The sequence below is a fragment of the Camelina sativa genome, chromosome 6, assembly GCF_000633955.1.
Source record: "Camelina sativa cultivar DH55 chromosome 6, Cs, whole genome shotgun sequence".
Lineage (NCBI taxonomy): Eukaryota > Viridiplantae > Streptophyta > Magnoliopsida > Brassicales > Brassicaceae > Camelina > Camelina sativa.
Genome location: NC_025690.1, coordinates 1,762,388 through 1,783,891, shown reverse-complemented (window position 1 = coordinate 1,783,891; position 21,504 = coordinate 1,762,388). Strand labels below are relative to the sequence as shown.

Sequence of the window (21,504 nt, the reverse complement as noted above, 5' to 3'; positions counted from 1 at the left end):
CTGGATGGTGCTTTCCTATGAACGTTGTGTCAAAATTCAAAATAGAGATCATCAAAAATTATACATAAAACGTTTGTTCGCCTAATTAAAATAAATTTAGTTGAATATATATTCTCAAAGCTATATATAGCTTTTTCTCAGATGAGTATGTTTGTGTGTGTACTACTAGTTAGATGATATTTTTAGTCTACGAATAAATTTTGAGTCCCATATATAAATGTAGACCGGCCAGCCATCAATAAAGTAATAAACAAACCCCGATTGAGCGTCATCTCTGAGTATGTGGATCTAATCTCGTAATCTTATGTAGGTGTAACCCTTTGGTTAATATTTTTGTTAATTATAAAGACAATAACGCGATCGTTGAAAGAAAAAAAAAAACGGGGAAAAGAAAGAAAACAATAGAAAATTTTAAAAGTAGATAAATCTTTGCCCCCCAATTAATCTACTTTAAACGGGGATAAGCAACAAATGTTGGTAACAAAACTTTTTCCCCAAAAAAGGAACACTGTCTCTCTTCTCTGTCTGAACAAAGTATTAAAGGTTTTTCGTGAGAGAAAATCGAAAATTAAAGGTTTTGCGAAAGTTACAGTTGTGTGAAAAGTGAAAACAGTTTCAAAGTGTCCATTGATAGTTTCTCTCTTAACAAAAAAAAAAGTTAGATACCCACTTTTTATGGGCTTTAAAAGCATGTTAGAGGGAAGACACATAGTATTGAATAACCTGAGAGCCCTAACGATGTCAGTCTTCTCTCCCACTCAAGTGTTCTTGAATTATAAGGGAGAGGAGTTGCGTACAAGCTTCGTGAGCCACCTGGTTGATGCATTTGAACGGAATGCGGTAAACTTCTTCGTAGACAGACACGGGCAAAGACCTCAAAAATCTCTTTATACGGATCAGAGAATCGAGGATCGCGCTGGCAATCTTCTCTCCCAGGTTATGTAGTTTCTTTTCACGTCCTATGAGCCTTACAATTCAAGAAACTTGCGGATCAGGGAAAGCTCCTAGAGTCCTAGTCATTCCAATTTTACAATGTGGAGCCAGAAAACATAAGAAATCAAACAGGTGAGTTTGGTGACAACTTCTGGACTCTCGCCAAGTGTTCTACTGGAGATCAGATCAAGAATTGGAAATAAGCTCTCCAGTGTATCTCTGAGAAGATGGGTTTGTCATTGAGAGCCAAAAGGTGATTTTCCACTCACACTCTCTACATCTTCTTCTTCTTCTTTTATATTGTCTCTTCGTTTAACTTGCTTCGAAATATGAAGGATATTTGATGGACTAATTAAAGTATACATTTTTCTTCAAATTTTTTTGTTGACAGCTCTGAAGCCGATTTTGTTAAGAAAATTGTTACGGAGGTTCACAAAGTTACAGAAGCAATTGGAAAGGAAGAAGAAAATCAGATTAGAAAAGAAAAAGACAAAGGTCGGGAAATGCAATTAATGCATTTCCAATACGATCACGAATTTGAGAAGAGCAAAACCAAAATGTAGTAACATAAATGTTCCTATCTTGATATACTGTATAGTAGTACTTTGTTTCCTAGATATGTGTCTTTTTCAAGTAATAAATATATAGTATAATTTTTTTATTGGCTCGATTGGTTAGGGACTTCTAAGTGTAAGTTTTTCGTTGTAGATTTCATTTCTAGCTCTACAATTTTGGTTGTGAATTCTCTAAAAAGTCATTTAGAAAACTATTGAGAAAACAACGAGAGATAGAACACACAAAAATATATATCTGTAGAAAAAAATTTATTGAGTATCATAGTTAATACAATGTACATTTCCTCTTATATAAGTAGAAGCAGGCCTAGTTTTTTTTAAGTAACAAAAACAGTTCTTTTTTTGGTAAGGCACTAAAAGATAAATGTGCTATTCTAAATTACTCTATAATATTGACAGATACGCCCTCCTGTTTTGTTTAGTTGACATTGTAGAGTAAAAATTTTGTTTTATAATAGTTGTTGTCTTAAATTTTTAACGCATATGATATGCTCAAATTTACCCTAGAGCTATTCTGTCAAATTAAGAGGTCACTGTAATATTTAGGGGTCGAATTCCACAGAGACTCAAGATCAAACACAATAAATTATAGAGTTTTGTTATTACGCTAAACAAGATGATTTAAATTAAAAAGGCAATGCAAAATATTAAATTAAACTGTTGTAAATTCAAGAGATCAAAAAGCTAGGTCCAGGGAATTTCTCAAGAAATTAAAAAATATTAAATCAATAAATTAATTAGGATTCAAGCAATTAAAAAACAGATCTAGAACTCAAAACTCTTTTGTAAAATAAATCAGTTCTCACTGTAAATATTATCTAAATTTAAAACCAGAAAATCCAAATCTCTTTGTAAAATTCTAGGTTAAAAAATCAGCTTTAAAAACAGGTTTAGATTGTTCACGAAATTACTAAATCAAATCTCTTTGCAAGAAGTAATTTTGCTCATCAAAAGGTTTTATCAAGAAAATCAATTATATTCTCATATCAATCAATAATCCTAAGATCTAAATCCAGATGGCTAATCAAAGATCTAGCATTAAGAACAATCTATGATGAAGATCTAGAAAGATAAAGAATCCTAAATAAACAGATCTAATAAATCATAAAATCCCTGTGAAAAACCCTGAACCTAACAAGCAAACTACTCAGACATAATCAATGAAGCACAAGACATCATTCTGAATAATATGCAATAGAAATTAAAAGAGTAAAGAGGGAGTTCAAGAATTCTTCTCTCAAAACAGTTCAGATCTCTCTCCCAAAAGCTCTCAAAATCTCACAGGGTTGCAGAAAAATAAAACTTGCTAGAATAAAACTTAAGGGTTTTCTAAAACCCAAAAACAATATATATATGTCCTAAAACACGTCAGGGACTTCTGTTGCAAATATGAAAAAATTTGGGCAACTTTGTAAACAGATGAACATGGGTGTCGACAGATTCTCCTTCGGTGTCGGTCGATGCTGCTACTCTGATCCGACTCCAAGTTCTTTTCCTTCTGTAAAATGCTCCAAAGTCATCCAAATTGCTCCATTTTGCTCTTTCTATGTCAAAGTCCTAGAAAACCTGCAAAGACTCAAAAACATCCTAGAAAACAAATCAAAAGACTCAAAAAGACTCCTTATATCATGGTTAAAAACCACAAAAACCATGATATATCAGCATACATTTGATAAAATTATAAATTTTATGTCAATTATTTTAATATATTGACCAATAAAAAAATTTAAAAATATATATTTAAAAAGAGTATAATAAAAAAATTATGCATTAAAAATGGAGGAAGTATATATGTAAATGTAATGCTAAAAAGAATAAAATAGATACATAAATGGATAAAAATAAAAAAGCAAAAATGAATAGACTCTAGTAAAACCTCTATAAATTAATAATCATTATAAATTAATAAAGTTTGCTAGTACCAAGTCGGAACAGTATAATTAATAACAAAGTTTGATAATATAATAAAATAATAATTTTTTTGAAATCTCCATGTAAAATATGGTCCCAATAATATCATAAATTAATAATCATGTAAATTTATATATATATATATATATATATATGCTGATATAGTAAAGTATTTTTTTCTGAAACCTCATATCTATAAAACAATTGTTATGTTGTATCTTCAAACTATAATGATATAAAATATTCTATAACATTTCATAAAACAACTAAAACTTTTTAAAGTTTTCAATTTCTAAATATGCATCTTTTACATTTTGATAGTTTGATAGATTATTAAAATATGATAATTGATATTCTTATTCATAATGTTGAATATTTATGTCATATGTATAAGTGAATTTGTCTATAATATTTTTAATTTACTATCAATAATATTTTTTAATTATTTCAAATTCAATTTTAATAACAGAAAATTTACAACATCCAAAACTCTAATCTTATTTTGCAAAAATTGTCTCAACTCATAATCTTCAAAAAATTTAAAATTTAAAATATACCTATAAATTAATATAAAATAATATCACTACAAATTAATAAAATGTTTTGGTTCCAACATTATTAATTTATAGAGGTATTACTGTATGTATTGAAAATAAAAATTTTGATCCAATAATCTTTTGTTAACCATGTTAACCAAAAGCTTGGAAAGTATATTTATAAAACCTGTCTTTAATATTTTTTTTAAAGATATTATGGTAGTCCAATATATATATATATATTTTGTCAATATATATTATGCAAGCTTATTCATAAACACACCATACAAGCAAGCTTATTCATAAACACAAACATATATCAAATGGAGTAGTCATGTACCACTCTGAAACCCAGAGTCAAAATCTAAACACGTTTCAGCAGTTTGACCCAAATTTGGTAATTAATTGCTAGATTAACATTTCATATATTTCATGACTAGAATGACCCAATTTTATGTACAAAGACTAAAATCTCACCAAATTTATGATATTATTGGAATTTCAAAAAAATTATTATCTTATTATCTTATTATCTTATTGAATTTTGTTATTTTTTATACTATCCCGACTTGGGACTAATAAATTTTATTAATTCATAGTATTTATTAACTTTTATAGGTTTTACTGTACGTTTACATATACAGTATGTGTATAATTGTATGTGATAAAAAGTACCAAAAGAAGAAATAACATAAAAAATGTTTTTAAAACCGGACCGGAAGGTGAACCGGAAATCTTTCGGGTCACTGGGTCAATCGGTCGGACCGGTTGAACCACGGGTCAATTAGTTTATTGGTTTGTTTACATTTTCTAAATAAAATATCTATTTTTCTATAAATATATGAACAAAACATACATAATAAAATACTAAACAATTAAAATTAAAGTTTTAAATGATTAGATAAAATAACTAAGTGATTTTTCTATAAATAAAAACATTTAAATTTAATTTAGTTTGAGTTTGAAGTGTGATAAAAATAAAATATTTAAATTTGATATTGACCCGTTGGTACGACCCGCCGGTTCAACCACTGGTTCACGAATTTTTAGCGGGGTTTTTGCGGGTTTTTAGTTATTCGGTTTTTAGAAATAACCCATACCGGAATGTCTACCGAATCGCGGTTGGACCGGTCCGACCGGCCGGTCCGGTCCAGGTTTAAAAACATTGCTATAAACCATCTAAAGCAAACAACAGTTGATAAACGCTTATAATTTTTTTAATGGGGTTTAAAGTTTTTGTTGTTTAGGTATTGTTATTAGGTTTATGTACCTTTAGAAAGTGATATTAGGTATGCTACTTTCTTAAAGAGTTTACTATCTAAAAGACCATTTTTTCATTGTTTTAAATATATTATAAAGTATTATTAGGTACTTTTAAAAAGTGAAATTAGGTTTCGGATATTTTTAAAATAGTTTTGAAAGGTAGTATTGTAATGAAAGTAATATTTAATATCGAAGTTTTAATTCAATTTATGAAAAAAAAAATTTAATATAATGAATGAATGATATTAGAAGTAAGATTTTACAAATAATTGTTTTTTTTTCAATTGTCTTATGATACTCACGTAATATATAAGGGATTTTTCTTTTTTAAAGATATAACTTAAAATTTATGCTGACCACCGATCCATAAGAGATAAGACTTGCCAATTGTCAATATGGCCTTGTCTATCTAAAGCCGAGTATAGTAGTGACTTGAGCATATTGGAATATACCACAAAAGGCCTACTTACCATAATTAAAATCGGTATGATGAACTGCATTGTTTTGTTAGTAAAAAAGTGTTCACATTTTCGTTGGTTTTGTATAGTTTGATACAAACTTCAGTTTTATGTTGACTATGTATAAGAAAGTCTTAGCTTCTGTAAGCATTTAGTCGTCTTTTTCATCGTCTTCATCCTAGTTGAACGGTAGTGGAATTGACTTGAAAGCTCGGAACTTCCCCACATTATTCAAATGCTCATTTTCTACCCTGTTAAAAAAAACTAAACTTTCAAAAAAACCATCATACAAAAAAAAAGGTGAAGAAGAAACCAAAGTAACAATGTGTATAGTAAGTAGACCTGAAGAAATTCCACATCCCACGGCGAATAATCTCAAGAGAAGCCATAACTGCAAGCGTCGTCTGCTTATGCATGAACTCGAATTCGAAATTCAGTACCGTTTGCAACCACGCGAATCTCAACACAACGTTCAAGATCTACAGTTGAGTTTTCAAGAATTCAGTTTTTTTTGTTCTCTATGCTTTGGAGATTATATAACCGAAGATGTTTTATATGCGCTTACCATTGCGATGAAGTATACTTTTTTCTGTGGGATGAGAAGTTTATCCCGAAGCCATCGGTTTTTAGATGTTTTGTTCAGAAGTCCCCAATCATGAACAAAGTCCCAGTATGTACAGAAAACAGCAGCAAGAACTGAGGAACCAACAGCTAACACTCTGAGTTTGAAATGTAATGTAGGATTCTTCAATAGAGGATCCTTCCAGTTTTTTTCTTCAAAACCATAAGCTGTTCTTAGAATAACAGCTATTATTGTAAACAAGTACTTGACTCCGTTGTATCCTTGATCAACGCTTCTTTCCTCAATCATACGCCGCATGCACTGCACCAATTGAAGGAGAACAGAGATGGTATTATTAAAATTGCTCTAGACATGTTGTTTCTTTTGAAGAAACTATTTTGTACGTACTTGAAGGAGGCGGGAAAGATATGGGATTACTGCAACAATGTATAAGGAATAGCTGTAGATGTTTGAGGCTTCGCAGGTGCTTTTTCTTTTTGTGAAGTCTTCCCAACCGTAGTAGCATATGTAGAAGTTGATGCTTCGAAGAGCTTGTACTTGGCTAGTTAACTGATCTCCTAAAAAGTAATCAGGTAACGTTACCTGCATTGAGAAAGCATTAGTAAACCATATATATGATTATCAACATTGATATATAAGCCGTTAGATTTATGTCTTTTACCTTGTAAAGAGGAGCAGCAAGGCAGTGAAACAGACATGTGAGGAAGAAGAACCGACTCGAGCGGTAGAGAAAATGAAATGGCAAGATCAAAACTACAAACAGAGCTTAAAACAAACATCATATAGAGCTAGGATCATCATATAGCTGAGCTTGCATAAAAAAAAGAACAAAATATTTGGATTTACGGACTTACAACAAAAAGGAAAAGAGGAAGAAGTTCAGTTAATTCTTTGTAATTTTTGGTTTTGGAGTTTACTTGCATATCAAGATTTCCAAGAACACAAAGCAACGCAAACGTTCCAATGGTGAATCCTAGAAACAGAACTTGTCTGTAACCAAGTTCAGTTCCTTGCTTGTAGCCAAATATAAAGGCATAATTTACTCTATAACGCTTCCAATAGTATATATCAATCGCATACATAGTTATGTGAAGCACGATGAACCCGAACAAGCTGCATGCATGAACAACGGATGCGTCTAAGCAACAAGTTTAACCTCAAAATGAAATTTGTAGGAGAAGAGTGATATGAAGGTTTACCTATAAAGAGGGAACAAAGTATTCATGTAGTCTTCATAGGCATCATTGGAAGAGGCTTTCCGTGTGCGTATGATCGTGACAAGAGCCACGATAAGAGAAAACACACATCCAGCAGAGAAACCTGAAACCAATTTCCTCGTAAGCACAAAAATAAACAAAATGACAAAACCAGAGCATGGTGCTGTGTATATATGATTGTACCAGTGGAAAATGTAACTCGGTGTCTCTCTCGTTTCATTTGAGGTCGTAAGAAGTTCATTCCTTTTCTCCTATTACCATTTGCAAAATGCTTTATGAATGTAGCTTCAACACGTTGTATGAGTTTCACAAGCTGCGGATATAAGAGAAGGTATGATCAATACAAGGATCGAAGACAGAGGAATCAATGGAGTTACTAAACTTAGTCAAGCTCACCTCATCAGAGCTTCCGAGATACGAATTATCAACCATTTTCATGTAAGACTTTGAAGCATTCCTTGAAGTTATCTGTTTCAGAGCACCTTTCAGTCATACTTTAAACCCCAAAAATCAAAATCTCAAAGTCTCAAACCAATCTTTATACCTTATCATACTTCTTCAATATCTTCGAGAAGGCCAAAACATTCAGAAAGCTGTAGCTTTTGAGAAGACGAAGCTTCTGGTAAAACTCGACGAAGGCGAATTTGAGCATCTCTTCGACTTCGTTCAGATTCTGTCTATTGAATTTGATCTCGTTTTGGCTTGAGGAATGGAGAACGCCTTTGATGGTGGATCGAGGCGTTGCTTTAGTGTTGTTTATCTTGATGTGATCTAGAACCTCGATTGGTGCTGGCCTCGCACCTCTCACCTTGTTCAAGCTGCTTGTTTTCACGTCGACGGAGCCGTGATCTTCATTTTCGTCGTCTCTGCTGAAGCTTCATTCTTGAATGGCCTCCATGTGCACTTGAGCTCGAGGGTTCACTGTAACCAAACACGAGGGAGATATTTAAATTCATCAAATTTCAAATTGTGCGTTTCGGTTTACGATCAGTTTGATTCAACCAAGATTAATTCAGAATATGATGTAAAAACATTAGAATATGGTAATAAACTGATGTAAAAAATAAAAATAATTGTTTTCATATATTTAATTCTTTCTTTTTTACATCAATTTATTACCATTTTCTAATGTTTTCACATATACTCTGAATTAATCTTGTTTGAATCAAATCTAATTCAATAAATTTAAATTGAAAAAATTACTGCCTGTCAAAAAAACAATTCCATGAATTAACTGCATTTGGTTATCTTACTGGTTCGAGTTCTGGCGGGTGTAGATGCAGCGATCGCGGCCGTCGAAGTCGCAACATCAGAGGCCAAGCGAGTCATCTCTACCTTCCGTTCCTCCCATCCCCACCCAACAGGATTCTCCACCTTAACCCTAAACGCAATAAGAGCATCCATTTGCTTATTAAGCATAATTGCATCCTTCAATACTTCTTCCACTTTCTCTTTATAGAATTTGTCAATTCTATTGAACTCATCGTCGAGTCGCCGGAAAGAAACCAATTCATACTCTCCTCCTTCCTCTGCCGTCATTAGAAACGTTGTCTCTAGTCCATGAATCGCTTTGTTAACAAGTATCGGAGCCTTACCTGTTAGGAGTCCCACATCGAAAAGTTAAACAATATTACAATAATACATGAAAATTACTACTTAGCTTTGAGTCAGAAGCTTAAGAGTACCTTCCTCGATGTCAGTTTCTGAAGCGTAGTTGGATTGGCTGGAGCTTTGTCTTTTCTTTCCCGGTGTTTGGACAAGACAGCTAAATGCTCTGTATAGAGTCATTTTCCGACTAAGTCCTTCACCGGAGACCGCATGATGTGGAGGAGGAGGAGGGTTGGTTTGTTGTTTGAGTTTGATGATTTCTTTGAGAAGGGTTTTGAGATAATCGTAGCTTATGTAAGCTTGTTGCCACTCTGGTACCATTTGTGACGACAATTCTTTACCGAACTTCATCTTACTCTTTCTAGATTTCTTGTTTTGAAATCTTTCTTTGTTGATGTGTCTGAAAGAAAGACTGAAGAAGTTTATACATAGTTATAACGACCAAGTGACTTGTATGCATAGTATTAATATATATTGTTAGTTGGAAGATACGACCCAGTCGATATTTTTGTGGAGCAAATATAAAATTTATCTCTTGCTGTTACACCAAGACAGTAGTATATGACAAGTGTAGTTTTAAAAAAAAAATAGAGATTATTTCACAAGACATTGAGCCACTTGTAAAAATTGTCGCTCGAGTGATGCAATAGTCAATACAAATTGCGAGTAGCGAAGAATTACCGATCGACCATGTGGAATTAAATGATCCACGATATAATTAATCGAGGTTTCAATAACTAGTTGCTTGCAGTTCTACCAAAATTTTATTAAATTGTCTACGACATGATCAATCGAGGTTTCAATCAATTACACAAAATTAATTAAACACTACCATTCATGTGCATATATATATCAATTACCATTCTGATCCAATGACGATCTTAAAGCTTTCCCTTGATTCGACATATTGTGATCTTTCCTACAAGTTCCATGTATAGTTATTATTTTCTGTTATTTATACAATTGATAGCAATTTTAAAAATATACATCGATTTATAGGTTAGTCTATAATCTATTATATCAAAGTTAAATGTCTTTCAGTATTGTATATATTTTTGTGTTCAACCGTCTTTCAGAATTTATATATAATGTCTCAATTTGTGTTACATGTATACGTTAATTAACCAAGTCATTGCTCAGTAGGATATAATATCGATATATATCTTAAATCTTAATCATCAATGTTATGTGTCGCTTATATAGTTGTGCATATTATATTTATATTAGTTAGACTAGTTTCCACTTTCCATAAATAACGATAGAAAAATACTGAAATTATTTGATATTTTTGAATATATATACGTATGCCGTTTACCATTACCATTGTAACAAAGTCGTGTTGATATTTTAATACACATTGTGAATGGTAGGGTGTCAATCGGGTTGGCTCGGCCCGGCCCGGCCTGAAATCCGTAAAGCCCGTATATGTTTGAGTCCGGCCTGGTCCAATCCGAAATATTTCCGAACCTATATTTCAAAGCTCGAGCCCGGCCCTAACATGGCTATAGGGCTTTTCGAGATTTTTCAGGCTTATCTTACCGATCAACAATTCAAACTTATAAGCCTTAAAAAGTAGTGTTTGAAGGTGTATAAAACAAATCAATCAAAAATTTAATAACTCATCTATATTCACTACAACCAACTTAATTTAATAGAAAAAGTTTATAACTAAATAAAATTTCTATACTTTAACCAAATTAACCAATATATAATTCATATAAAACATCATAGATAAAAAATTTAAAAGTATTAAGTATGGTAATTAAGTAAATATGAAAACTAGGATTAGAGTTTACAACTTTACAATAAATTATTAATCAAATATTGCAATAAAACAAAAATGTTAACAAAAAGGTACAAATATTTTTGTTTAAGGGCTTTTCGGGCTGGCCCGAGCCCGGTCGGGCTAAGCCCGAAAAACCCTATTGCCCAAACGGACTGAGCCCGAAAGGCCCAATTTTTTCTGAACATATATATTTAAGCCCGAGCCCGCGTGCTTTGGCCCTAATTGACATGTATATGAATGGACGAGTCAAGGTCAAGCTCAAAATCGTGATGTAAAAAGAAAATGTTAATCCGTCCAAATACTATTTGTTTTTGTATCAACAGAGAAGAAGTACTTTCAATAATGACTAAATATTTCTTTTTGTTGGTTGGCAACAAAAATCTTATAAATCATATTAAAAACAATCTTTTGCCAGATCCCAAAAGTAAGAAAAACATTTTTAACAATAACAATACGGGTATCGTTAAAGAACAATATGTTATTAATTTTCTAAAAAATTGGTTAAATATAATCTATATTATAAAAGTTGGCTAACTCTCTTCATTTGAGTGACACGTCAGCAGTGGAAAGAGTGCCACCTGTCTATCATTACTAAAAAAAAGAATCTAAACTAAAAGAAATATGAAACATCTTGTATGTCTTTTTTATATATATATATATCCCAAAAACAGTTTCAATATTCATATAAGAAATTTAGAGAAGCTTAGAACATGTCCTAAGAAAGTAGATGCATCACCAAAAGATAAAAATGCATCAGGAGTGAATCAAATAGCCACTTCTTCCTCTTGATGTAAACCATGAATATATCGACATATGGTTTAGGCGTTACAATTTTGTCAATAGTTGGAAGAGTTGCAGTAATGATCGAGATATTTCTTAATATTGTAGAGAAATTTATGAAAGTTTGTCCCAAAAGAAATAATTTTTTTTATATGATGAAGATTAGACTTTTGTTCACTATCAAATGGAAGATAATTGAATTAAATTGTAGAATGTTAGTTAGAAAAATACATAGACAAAGACAAAGGGGGTTTTCATATTCTAATGTTTAGAAGTTGTCAAAAAAAATTAAATGAAATTCTTATTAAAAACAATTTAGAGTTATATTAAAAAAATAGAAGAGCTAACATAAAAAGAAGGTGTCTATCTTAATTATATCTATTAAAGAGTTAGCCAAGCTGCAATTCTTGATAAATGAAAATGTTAGTGTTTCATAGTATATAATTGAGAAGCGAAGATATTTAAATACTTAAGCTTCTTTTGAATGAATGTAAAATTTATTCAACTAAAAAACTCTTTGTTACAAAATATGCATCCTTAGATCAAGCTTTTATTTGAAATATGTTTTTAGAAATTTTAGACAAGAATTATAGAATGTTTAAATCTCTCAAAACAAAGTTGTTGATGCATGCATCTAATAATTCAATTACAAAATGAGAAAACCTATGTGAAGTATTAAAAATAAAATTTTAAAGATTTCTACAATTAAAAATAAACAAAGATTAATAAAAAGGACAAAATTACTAACACAACTGTTTAAAAAATGGTAGACGTCCACGTATAGTGTGGGTATTCATCTAGTAAATAAATAATTTTGGAAGATGTGATATTTGTTCATAGAATGCATAGACAAATGGTTAAATATTTATCTTTTATTTTTAAAAAGTAGTTGATTATTGGCTAAATGGGCCTTAAACGTAACGTCAAAGCCCAATAGACGTTATAAATTCTAAGCCCGTTATAAAAGCAGTGATTGAGTGTTGTTATAGAAGACATGCGTGCTCTTTCCCATCTTCTTGAATCTTGAGTTGAACGCTCTCCACAACCATTCTCACTCACTTCGTCTTCCCCCGCCATCTGTGATTTGTAGGGTTTTTGTTCTTCATCTTCAATTTCCGAGAAGAACTCAACGGAGAAGAAATAATCATCACTCTTCTTGTAGGTAAAAACCATCTCCGGCTTTGTATAGATTTGTGTTAATTTGATTTCATCTGTGTGATTCTCTGAATTTTTTTATTCATCGTTGTGATTGAAATTGTGTATTTTTTTGTTTTAGAATTGTGAAAAAATGGCGAAGAAGCAAGGATCTGCGATGTCTCTTGATGTATTTGTGTCAACAATGGCACCACTTATAGATATGGAGAAAGAAGCTGAGATCTCGATGTCGTTAACCTCTGGTGCTTCCAGGAATATAGAAACCGCTCAGAAGAAAGGAACAACGATTCTCAATTTGAAATGTGTTGATGTTCAAACAGGTCTCATGGGTAAATCACTTATTGAGTTTCAATCAAACAAAGGAGATGTTCTCCCTGCTCACAAGTTTGGTAACCATGATGTTGTTGTGTTGAAACTGAACAAGTCTGATCTTGGTTCTTCTCCTCTTGCGCAAGGAGTGGTCTATCGGTTAAAAGATTCTTCGATCACCGTTGTGTTTGATGAGATTCCTGAAGAAGGGTTAAACACTTCTCTCCGGTTGGAGAAGCTTGCCAATGAGGTTACGTATCGCAGGATGAAAGATACTTTGATTCAGCTTAGCAAAGGTGTGTTGACAGAACCTGCTTCTGATTTAGTGCCTGTCTTGTTTGGTGAGAGACAACCAACGGTGTCTAAGAAGGATGTTAAGTCTTTTACTCTTTTTAACAAGAACCTTGATCAGTCACAGAAAGATGCGATTACAAAGGCTTTATCTTCAAAGGATGTGTTTTTACTTCATGGTCCTCCTGGTACTGGTAAGACAACGACGGTGGTGGAGATAATCTTACAGGAAGTCAAACGCGGTTCAAAGATTCTTGCTTGTGCAGCTTCGAATATTGCAGTTGATAATATTGTTGAGAGACTTGTTCCTCATAAAGTTAAGCTGGTGAGGGTGGGACATCCTGCAAGGCTTTTACCACAAGTACTGGATAGTGCTCTAGATGCTCAGGTTCTAAAGGGAGATAACAGCGGTCTAGCGAATGACATCAGAAAGGAAATGAAGGCATTGAATGGGAAGTTGTTGAAAGCGAAAGATAAGAACACAAGGAGAGAAATCCAGAAAGAGCTTCGAACTCTTGGTAAGGAAGAGCGTAAGAGGCAGCAATTAGCTGTATCGGATGTGATCAAGAATGCTGATGTCATTCTCACAACTTTGACTGGTGCATTAACACGAAAGCTCGATAATACAACTTTTGACTTGGTGATCATCGATGAAGGGGCACAAGCTCTTGAGGTAGCATGCTGGATTGCTCTGCTAAAGGGTTCAAGGTGTATACTTGCAGGAGACCATCTCCAACTCCCTCCGACAATCCAAAGCGCTGAAGCTGAAAGGAAAGGATTAGGGATAACACTTTTCGAACGGCTGGCAGATCTCTATGGAGATGAGATCAAGTCCATGCTTACTGTCCAGTATCGTATGCATGAGCTTATTATGAATTGGTCATCGGAAGCGCTTTACGATAATAAGATAACAGCGCATTCAAGTGTTGCCTCACACATGCTTTTTGACTTGGAGAATGTAGTAAAATCTTCTTCAACTGAGGCGACTCTACTATTAGTGGATACCGCTGGGTGTGACATGGAAGAGAAGAAAGATGAGGAAGAGAGCACCTATAATGAAGGCGAAGCAGAGGTTGCAATGGCACAGGCTAAGAGACTAATGGAGAGTGGAGTTCAACCTTCTGATATTGGAATTATCACACCTTACGCTGCTCAGGTTATGCTGCTTAGGATTCTTAGGGGCAAAGAGGAGAAGCTAAAGGACATGGAGGTCTCTACTGTGGATGGTTTCCAAGGTCGAGAGAAAGAAGCTATCATCATTTCCATGGTTCGATCAAACTCGAAGAAAGAGGTTGGATTTTTAAAGGACCAAAGGCGAATGAATGTGGCTGTTACTCGCTCTAGGAGACAGTGTTGCATCGTCTGCGATACAGAAACAGTGAGCAGTGATCAATTTCTTAAACGTATGATTGAGTACTTTGAGGAACATGGCGAGTATCTCAGTGCCTCTGAGTACACAAACTAGTAACCTCAAGATTCTTAAAATTTCAGGCCAATTGATAGATATGTTTCTTGGTTTGGTTAGCTAGCAAAGACAAATCATCTTCGTGAAAACCAATTTAACTCCAGATTTGAAATATTGTACCAATTCTTGGTACAAAGACGACACAACCTTCTGTTTAGTTACATCTCTTACTTTACAAAAACCGAAACAGGTCTTAAGTAAAACGAAAGAAAAGGAAAACTCAGAGGTGAGAACTAATCATATCCTGCTCTAGTGACTAGTGGTTAGTGAACTATGTCATTATCAGTTTTCACTGATACATTCCTGAGGATTGGCGTAGAAATAATCTTCTTCCTTTGGTCTATCAGAGATAACTTTCCTATGTGTTGGTTCTCCCATCCTTTGTCCTTGATGGGCTTCCTTGACAGCTACTGCAAACTCATCCCAAGAAAGCGTTTTGTTGTTATGCAAGTCCAAAAGCTCCACAAGTCTCTTCCGGTCTAGCAGGATTGTTCTCTTAAACCCAAGATATCTGCAATTAGAATGTTCCATTTATGAATCTTACTGAGAATTGAATATATTTGATTATAGAGAATTATTACCGTCGATGACCTTCAACAACTTTTGCCATGTTTCCATAGTAGGTAGGGATAAAAGTGTTGCTAGCTACGGACACTATGAAATCTAGAGCTGCCATTTGAGATGAATGGTTCTGAAACTGCTGCAATTCTGTTGGATCCAATAACATTTCCTTTTTTACCTGGAAAAATCAACATGTCACCATCATCACCAAAATTTGATCATATCGAAAGTGGATAATGTTGAGAGTGATAAAAACTTACAATTCGTGGAAATGATTCCTTTAGGAGGGCTAATCTCTTTGCACCACCATAAATCTCACCAGCAGCAATGTATATTTGTGTATCCTTTTGAAACCCCAATGCTTTTAAGACCAAAACCACCTCCTCGGGTGTCAATGGACACAGCCCTTGCACTCTCCTTTCTTCTGAGACTACCTCTTTCTCTCTCCACCATGGATATGCATACCTAGAGAACGCACATAAGAGAACCCAGAAATCAAGATTTTATAAAAAGGTGAAAGCATCATATGCCAAGTAACAGTTTTTACCTCATCTTTTTGAGTTGTTCAGCTTCTTCCTCAGTGCAGCCATGAGTGCAACCAGAGAAAGCCAACATGTCCATCTCATATCTCAGATGCAAAGCCACAAAAGAACCTCTTTGTTGAAGAATCCGAACCAGCTTTGATCCCAAAGCCTCAATCCGCGGAGTGAACTTCAGTCCTTGGAAATTAACTCGGCATCTCAGCCTTTGAAGATCAAGAGAAAGACCATTGTTCGCCAATCGTGTATCACTCCTAACAAAGTGTATAACTTTACGTTTACTGAACCGTGGCAGTACCTAAAATCAAAAAAATCCGAACAATCAAGAACGCAGATTCATAGGCATTTCAGATTCATCTTATGGAAGCAAAAGAAACTTGCAAATAAACCTGTTGCAAGTAATATAAGTCGCTGGACCAACTCACAGGAGGCATTTCGAATATTTTGTATCCATACTTCTTACTATAACGTTTTGGAAGGCTCCTTACGATCCTAACTTCATCTCTTAATGAATCAATGAAATGCTTGCTGTCAAAAATGTCCTCAAAATCACTGCAAAAGGATGGAACTTTGGGTTGCTTCAGCTACACAAGATGTTGCGCATTTAGTATTCCTTCAAAAGACCAAACGAACATGTGATACCTTGGATCAGCCCAGAAAGATTTTTTATCAAGTTCAGGAACAACAAGAGTCAAATTCAATAGCCTAGCAACAGTCACCATATCACAAATCTGAAAAAGAGACAATACAAGCATCAAGAAACTAAACCACTAATTCTTGAAATGAGAGAGCAATGCAATGAAGAGAAAGTTACACGAACCGCTGCACGCATTTGATTCAAACCACCATTACAGGACACTAGTAAAATTCCATTACTTGTATAATTCCCTATAAAAAAAAAATTAAAACTTCCTTAATCTCTCAAGCACCAAACCAAAACCCAAAATACACAAATCGATTGAAGAACACATAAACTAACTTGGTGGAGGAGGCGATAGTCGAACTGGCTCGACAGGGAGAGAGAACCTAGAAATCTGATTGGATAAACCAGTGAAGATTTGGGAATGCCAAAAGAGCTGAATCAAGCAAGTCCAAACCAAAATGCAAGAACATACTCTAAAGAACCAAACTTGAAATCGAGCTTTGGGAACTGATTGATGATGACTCGGAGGCTTATTATAGTCACTCCGCATCAGAGTACCACTCTCCGATCTAATTTCCATGTATCTCACGACGAAGACACTCATCGCCGCTTCATCATAACCTAAAAATTTCTGAGGAGATATCCCAAAAAGGGATCACGAGGAGAGGGAAACGTTGGGAAAACTAATGCGGACAAAAAATATAGATACGACCGTACAAAGTTTTGTTTTCTTATGTTTATGTTTAGGTGTCTTTTCCCGTGAGAAAAATTGAAACTTTCCCGAGAAAAGTACCTACTTTTGGGAAGAAGGAAGAAGGAAGATTGTTCAAACTATTGAGGGCTATTTTTCAAAATCAAGAATTTGTCTATGAGAAAAACATGAAGATCCGAACAGATTGATCTCATCATCATAATCATCTTCACCCTTTTAAAATTTGAATTATTAATTACTATAACTATTCTGGTTTTTGTCACCAAGCTAATCATTATTTATCTCATTGTAAAATTGTCTGTTTATCCAAAATTTGGGGAGAAGTCAAAGTTTAACACTTCAAAACGAAGCCCAATACTATTAATAATAGTCCATATAAAAAGCCCATTAAATGCTCAAGAGACATGTCCAAAAAGAAAGAAACCTAAATATTCGACCATACGAGAATGAGAACATTATCTTGTCTCCATGACTTGTCTCACGTGTCTTAACCAATAAAATAGTCACACGTATGCGAAGAACGTCCTTTGACCCTATTTGCACTTACTCGAAACGGCAAACACTGCAAAGATTTGTTCTTTCTCTCTCTCTCTCCTCTCTACTCTCTCTCTCTCTCTCTCTCTCTCTCTCTCTCTGTGGTGCCGCCATGGATCTTCGTCGAAGCTCGATTTTGCTTTTGATCATTGCGTTGTTATCTCCCAGGGCACTATCAATGTATTTCGAGTTAAAGTCTGGGAGAACCAAATGTACTGGAGAGGAAATTCACGAAAACGCCATGTCCATTGGCAAATACGCCATCGTAAACCCTAACGAAGATCATCCTCTTCCTGCTTCTCACAAGATCATCGTCAAGGTATATCAAAATTTCAAATCAATCCCAACCTTTTGTTTAATTTAGCATCGAAGTTTTTTTTCCTATATTGTAGGTGCTGCCGCCAAAAGGGACGATATTGCACGAAGCCGATCATGTAGAGGCTGGTCAGTTTTCGTTTACAGCGTCTGAGACTGGGGATTACATTACGTGTATCACAGCCGTTGATTACAAGCCGGAGACGACGTTGACCATTGATTTTGATTGGAAGTCTGGTGTTCTCTCTAAGGAGTGGACCAATGTGGCTAAGAAGAGCCAAGTTTTAGTAAGTGGCCTTTATAGTTTCGGTTTTTAAAGGTTCTTTTAGTGTGTGTTTGGTTTATTGAAATTTGAGCATCTATGCCATGTTTCATGCTCAAGATCCAAAAGCTACAAGCCTACAACTAACTAGTTTAGAGCTTCGTCTGGTTTTGAATGTGGAAATGAAAGAAGATATTCTAGAATGCTTGTAGTTTTTTAAGGTTTCTGTATTGACCTAGTTGTTGTTCAATCTTTAATTTAATGTTGTTTCTGTAGATGATGGAGTATGAGGTCAAGAACTTAATGGACACTGTTAATTCCATCCATGAGGAGATGTATCATCTTCGTGAAAGGTAAATTAGGCAAATGAAAGAACACTCATTTTTTGGCCTTTGTTTTTTTTGTTGGGTCTTAAGAGAGAGATGATGAGCTTAATATACTTGTTATTGTGTTTTGGTTTGGTGGTATCTTACCAGGGAAGAAGAAATGCAAGAGCTAAATAAATCCACAAACTCGAAGATGGCGTGGTTAACTGTCGTGTCGCTTGGGGTTTGTTTATCGGTGGCTGGTCTACAATTATGGCACTTGAAAATATTCTTCGAGAAAAAGAAACTCATCTGAGTGGTAGACATGCACATACATACATACTCATTTGCTCATGTCTATGATTGTACTGTAGTCAAACTTAACGACCATTAGAGATTTCATTTAAATTAAGGATTCATTTTTAAGGCAAAGAAAACAACATTTTGTGATCATTTTTGAGATTTGTGTTGGTACGAAGTGCATAAGCCCCCAATTATCTGGTTCATGTCTTCCTGTCAAATTTTTGTTATATATAATATAGTTAGGTGACGGAACTAAATTAAGATGAAGATCGGCTGCTGCGTGGCCTTCCTTTAGATATCAAGCAGGAGAGGTAAAAGCAGCTTTGGTTCCTATCAAACACTGGAAAATTCTTTTGAAAAACTTTATTTCAAACAGAGAAGCTCTTCTAATCGCAAAAAGTGTTATAATGAATGGCAGGTTAAACTTGCATGTTGCTACGGATCACCCGCTTTGGCTGCATCACGTCTTTATGGAAGAAAAAAGTTATCTCCCTGTTTGATCTCGTCTCGACTTTTTTTGGTTGTATATTTAACTATACCCTTTTTTGTAAAGGCCCTATAAGTATGATGCGAAGCTTGCGGCATCTCTTTCGCCATGTGCCATCGCTAGAGCCTCAGAGGAAACACTGGGAGTTTTTAGTAACTCCGGCCTTGAAGCATCAGTACTAGCGGGCTTTTCTTTTCTGCGTCCATAAGTAGGTAGAGTGGTTCTAAGGAAGTAGAAAGTGAATGTGGTGTGTCAGTTGATCAAAAAAAACATTAAGATGAAGATCATTTTTTTTTTTTTGTCACCGGAAATATATTGATAAGCTTGTTTTCAACAAAATAAGTAGGATACAAATGCCCAAAAAAGGGAAACTAAAGCCGGCGGATGACATAATGTCTCTGGAGTCAAACAGCCAAAGGAAGACGAGATTTCCCCGGAAACTAAGCCCCATATAAAGGAACCAATAAAACTAGAATTACAACGTAGAACTTTTAAACTCAAATCGAAAGAGCACATAACCTTACACCAAGAACAAAAGCAAAGCGACTTTAAACCGAAACGAGATAGATACCAAGAAAGCAAAGCAACCTCTTCTTTACAGAAACCAGTAAATGAGATTTATCAAAGATGCCCCAGGCCAAACAAATGATAACATCTACCTCCTCCTATCATAATGGGAGCCAATCTCTCCAAACCAAGACCTCAAAACCCGACAAGCAAGTCCCATAATTGGAGAACAACTACGCTTGACTTTCGGATACGACGACAGCGACATCAGCACCAATGAACGCCTAGATAAGAAGCCTTCCAAAAAGCTAGCAGACCTAAACAGAACTCGAAAGCAGAGACAAGGAGGGAAGTCTAACCCCACGATTCATACCATTCTCAAAAGCGAGAACGACAACACGAGCCGATTAACACCCATAACGACCCACCGCAACCAACACTAAGCAGAGAGACTACCTGCAACTAAGGAAACTATACCCGAATTCAGAACACTCAAACCTTTCTCTTGGAAAGGGAACAAGCCTAAAAGGAACCGATGGCTAATTCAAAGGGATAAGGAGATCGCGGAAATACAAAGGCTGGACTAACTAGAGCCCAAATCCAACCTTCATCGGCAGCATAGAAGCGACTACAAACACTGGAGCGGGAACAGATCTAGGTGTGGGAGCAAAAATGGCGACAATTCAAGACTTACACCATAGATCTAACAGGTCCAACCTCCATCCTCTACACGAGAGCCACCCAAACAAGAACCTGACCACTCGACCGCTTCCACAAAAACTCTGAACCACTACTTGAAGAAGAACTACGGATTCCCAATCGAAAGCCAAAAGGACTGCAAACCAAAGCAAAGCTAAAGAGAAACTAAGATACCTTCTCACGGCAGCGGCGAGAAGCGCCGGCCATCGGAGAGGGAAAATGTAGATCTGAAGTCTGTTGACGATTAGGACGAACTCTTTCGTCGGGAGAAAAAAAAAATAGTATGGTTTTTCTCTTTTTTTTTTCTATTGGCGGACTTCTTTGTGTAAGATGAAGATCATATATATGATTATTAATAGTTTAAAAACATTTAGAACGTTGAAAAGTAAGAACAAGGTATATTTTTGTGGTGTGAAAGCACTTTTTACGCAAGTGTGAAACCATAATATTTTTCCCGTAGGAGGGACCCCTCTTGATATGATTTTAATCGAAAGAAAGTACTACGACCATAAAGGCATCATTAATGGAAGAACTTTTTTTTTGTGTTCTTACATTAAATATATAGTGAAAATAATGTTAGATCAGTTGTTAAGATTATAGGTAAAAAAAATGGGAGAACTAATTATGGTGTTTTTAGAATAAAGATATAGTAAAATAATATTCATAAACATTTTACAAATTATAAAAACTTATAAAATAACATTTAAATTGCTTACTTATATAAAAGCAATTGTATACTTATAAATTAATATAATATTCATAAACAT

At 34.6% G+C, this 21,504-nt stretch overlaps 2 protein-coding genes and 3 pseudogenes across 3 annotated transcripts; 3 read left to right on the top strand and 2 right to left on the bottom strand.

Annotated features, from left to right (window-relative positions):
- LOC104793856 lies at window positions 739-1,496 on the top strand (annotated as a pseudogene).
- On the bottom strand, window positions 5,737-9,496 carry LOC104790095 (annotated as a pseudogene).
- Window positions 12,629-15,011, top strand: LOC104790093 (annotated as a pseudogene).
- LOC104790094 (uncharacterized protein At1g04910-like) lies at window positions 14,950-17,530 on the bottom strand. Of its 2 annotated transcripts, none has more exons than XM_019246616.1 (8): window positions 16,950-17,530; window positions 16,791-16,858; window positions 16,613-16,701; window positions 16,360-16,522; window positions 15,979-16,268; window positions 15,692-15,896; window positions 15,462-15,609; window positions 14,950-15,381 (listed from the first exon to the last, which is right to left on the bottom strand). In XM_019246616.1, the coding sequence occupies exons 1-8, from the start codon at window positions 17,215-17,217 to the stop codon at window positions 15,350-15,352; spliced, it is 1,263 nt and encodes a 420-aa protein (XP_019102161.1). In that variant the 5' UTR covers window positions 17,218-17,530; the 3' UTR covers window positions 14,950-15,349. The 2 variants fall into 2 exon arrangements, with proteins under 2 accessions (XP_019102161.1, XP_019102160.1); XM_019246615.1 differs by having other exon boundaries at window positions 15,452-15,609; window positions 16,950-17,529.
- On the top strand, window positions 17,892-19,218 carry LOC104790092 (transmembrane emp24 domain-containing protein p24delta8). The gene is made up of 4 exons (XM_010515792.2): window positions 17,892-18,178; window positions 18,252-18,461; window positions 18,713-18,789; window positions 18,913-19,218. Exons 1-4 carry the CDS (start codon window positions 17,972-17,974, stop codon window positions 19,055-19,057), a joined length of 639 nt encoding a protein of 212 aa, XP_010514094.1. The 5' UTR covers window positions 17,892-17,971; the 3' UTR covers window positions 19,058-19,218.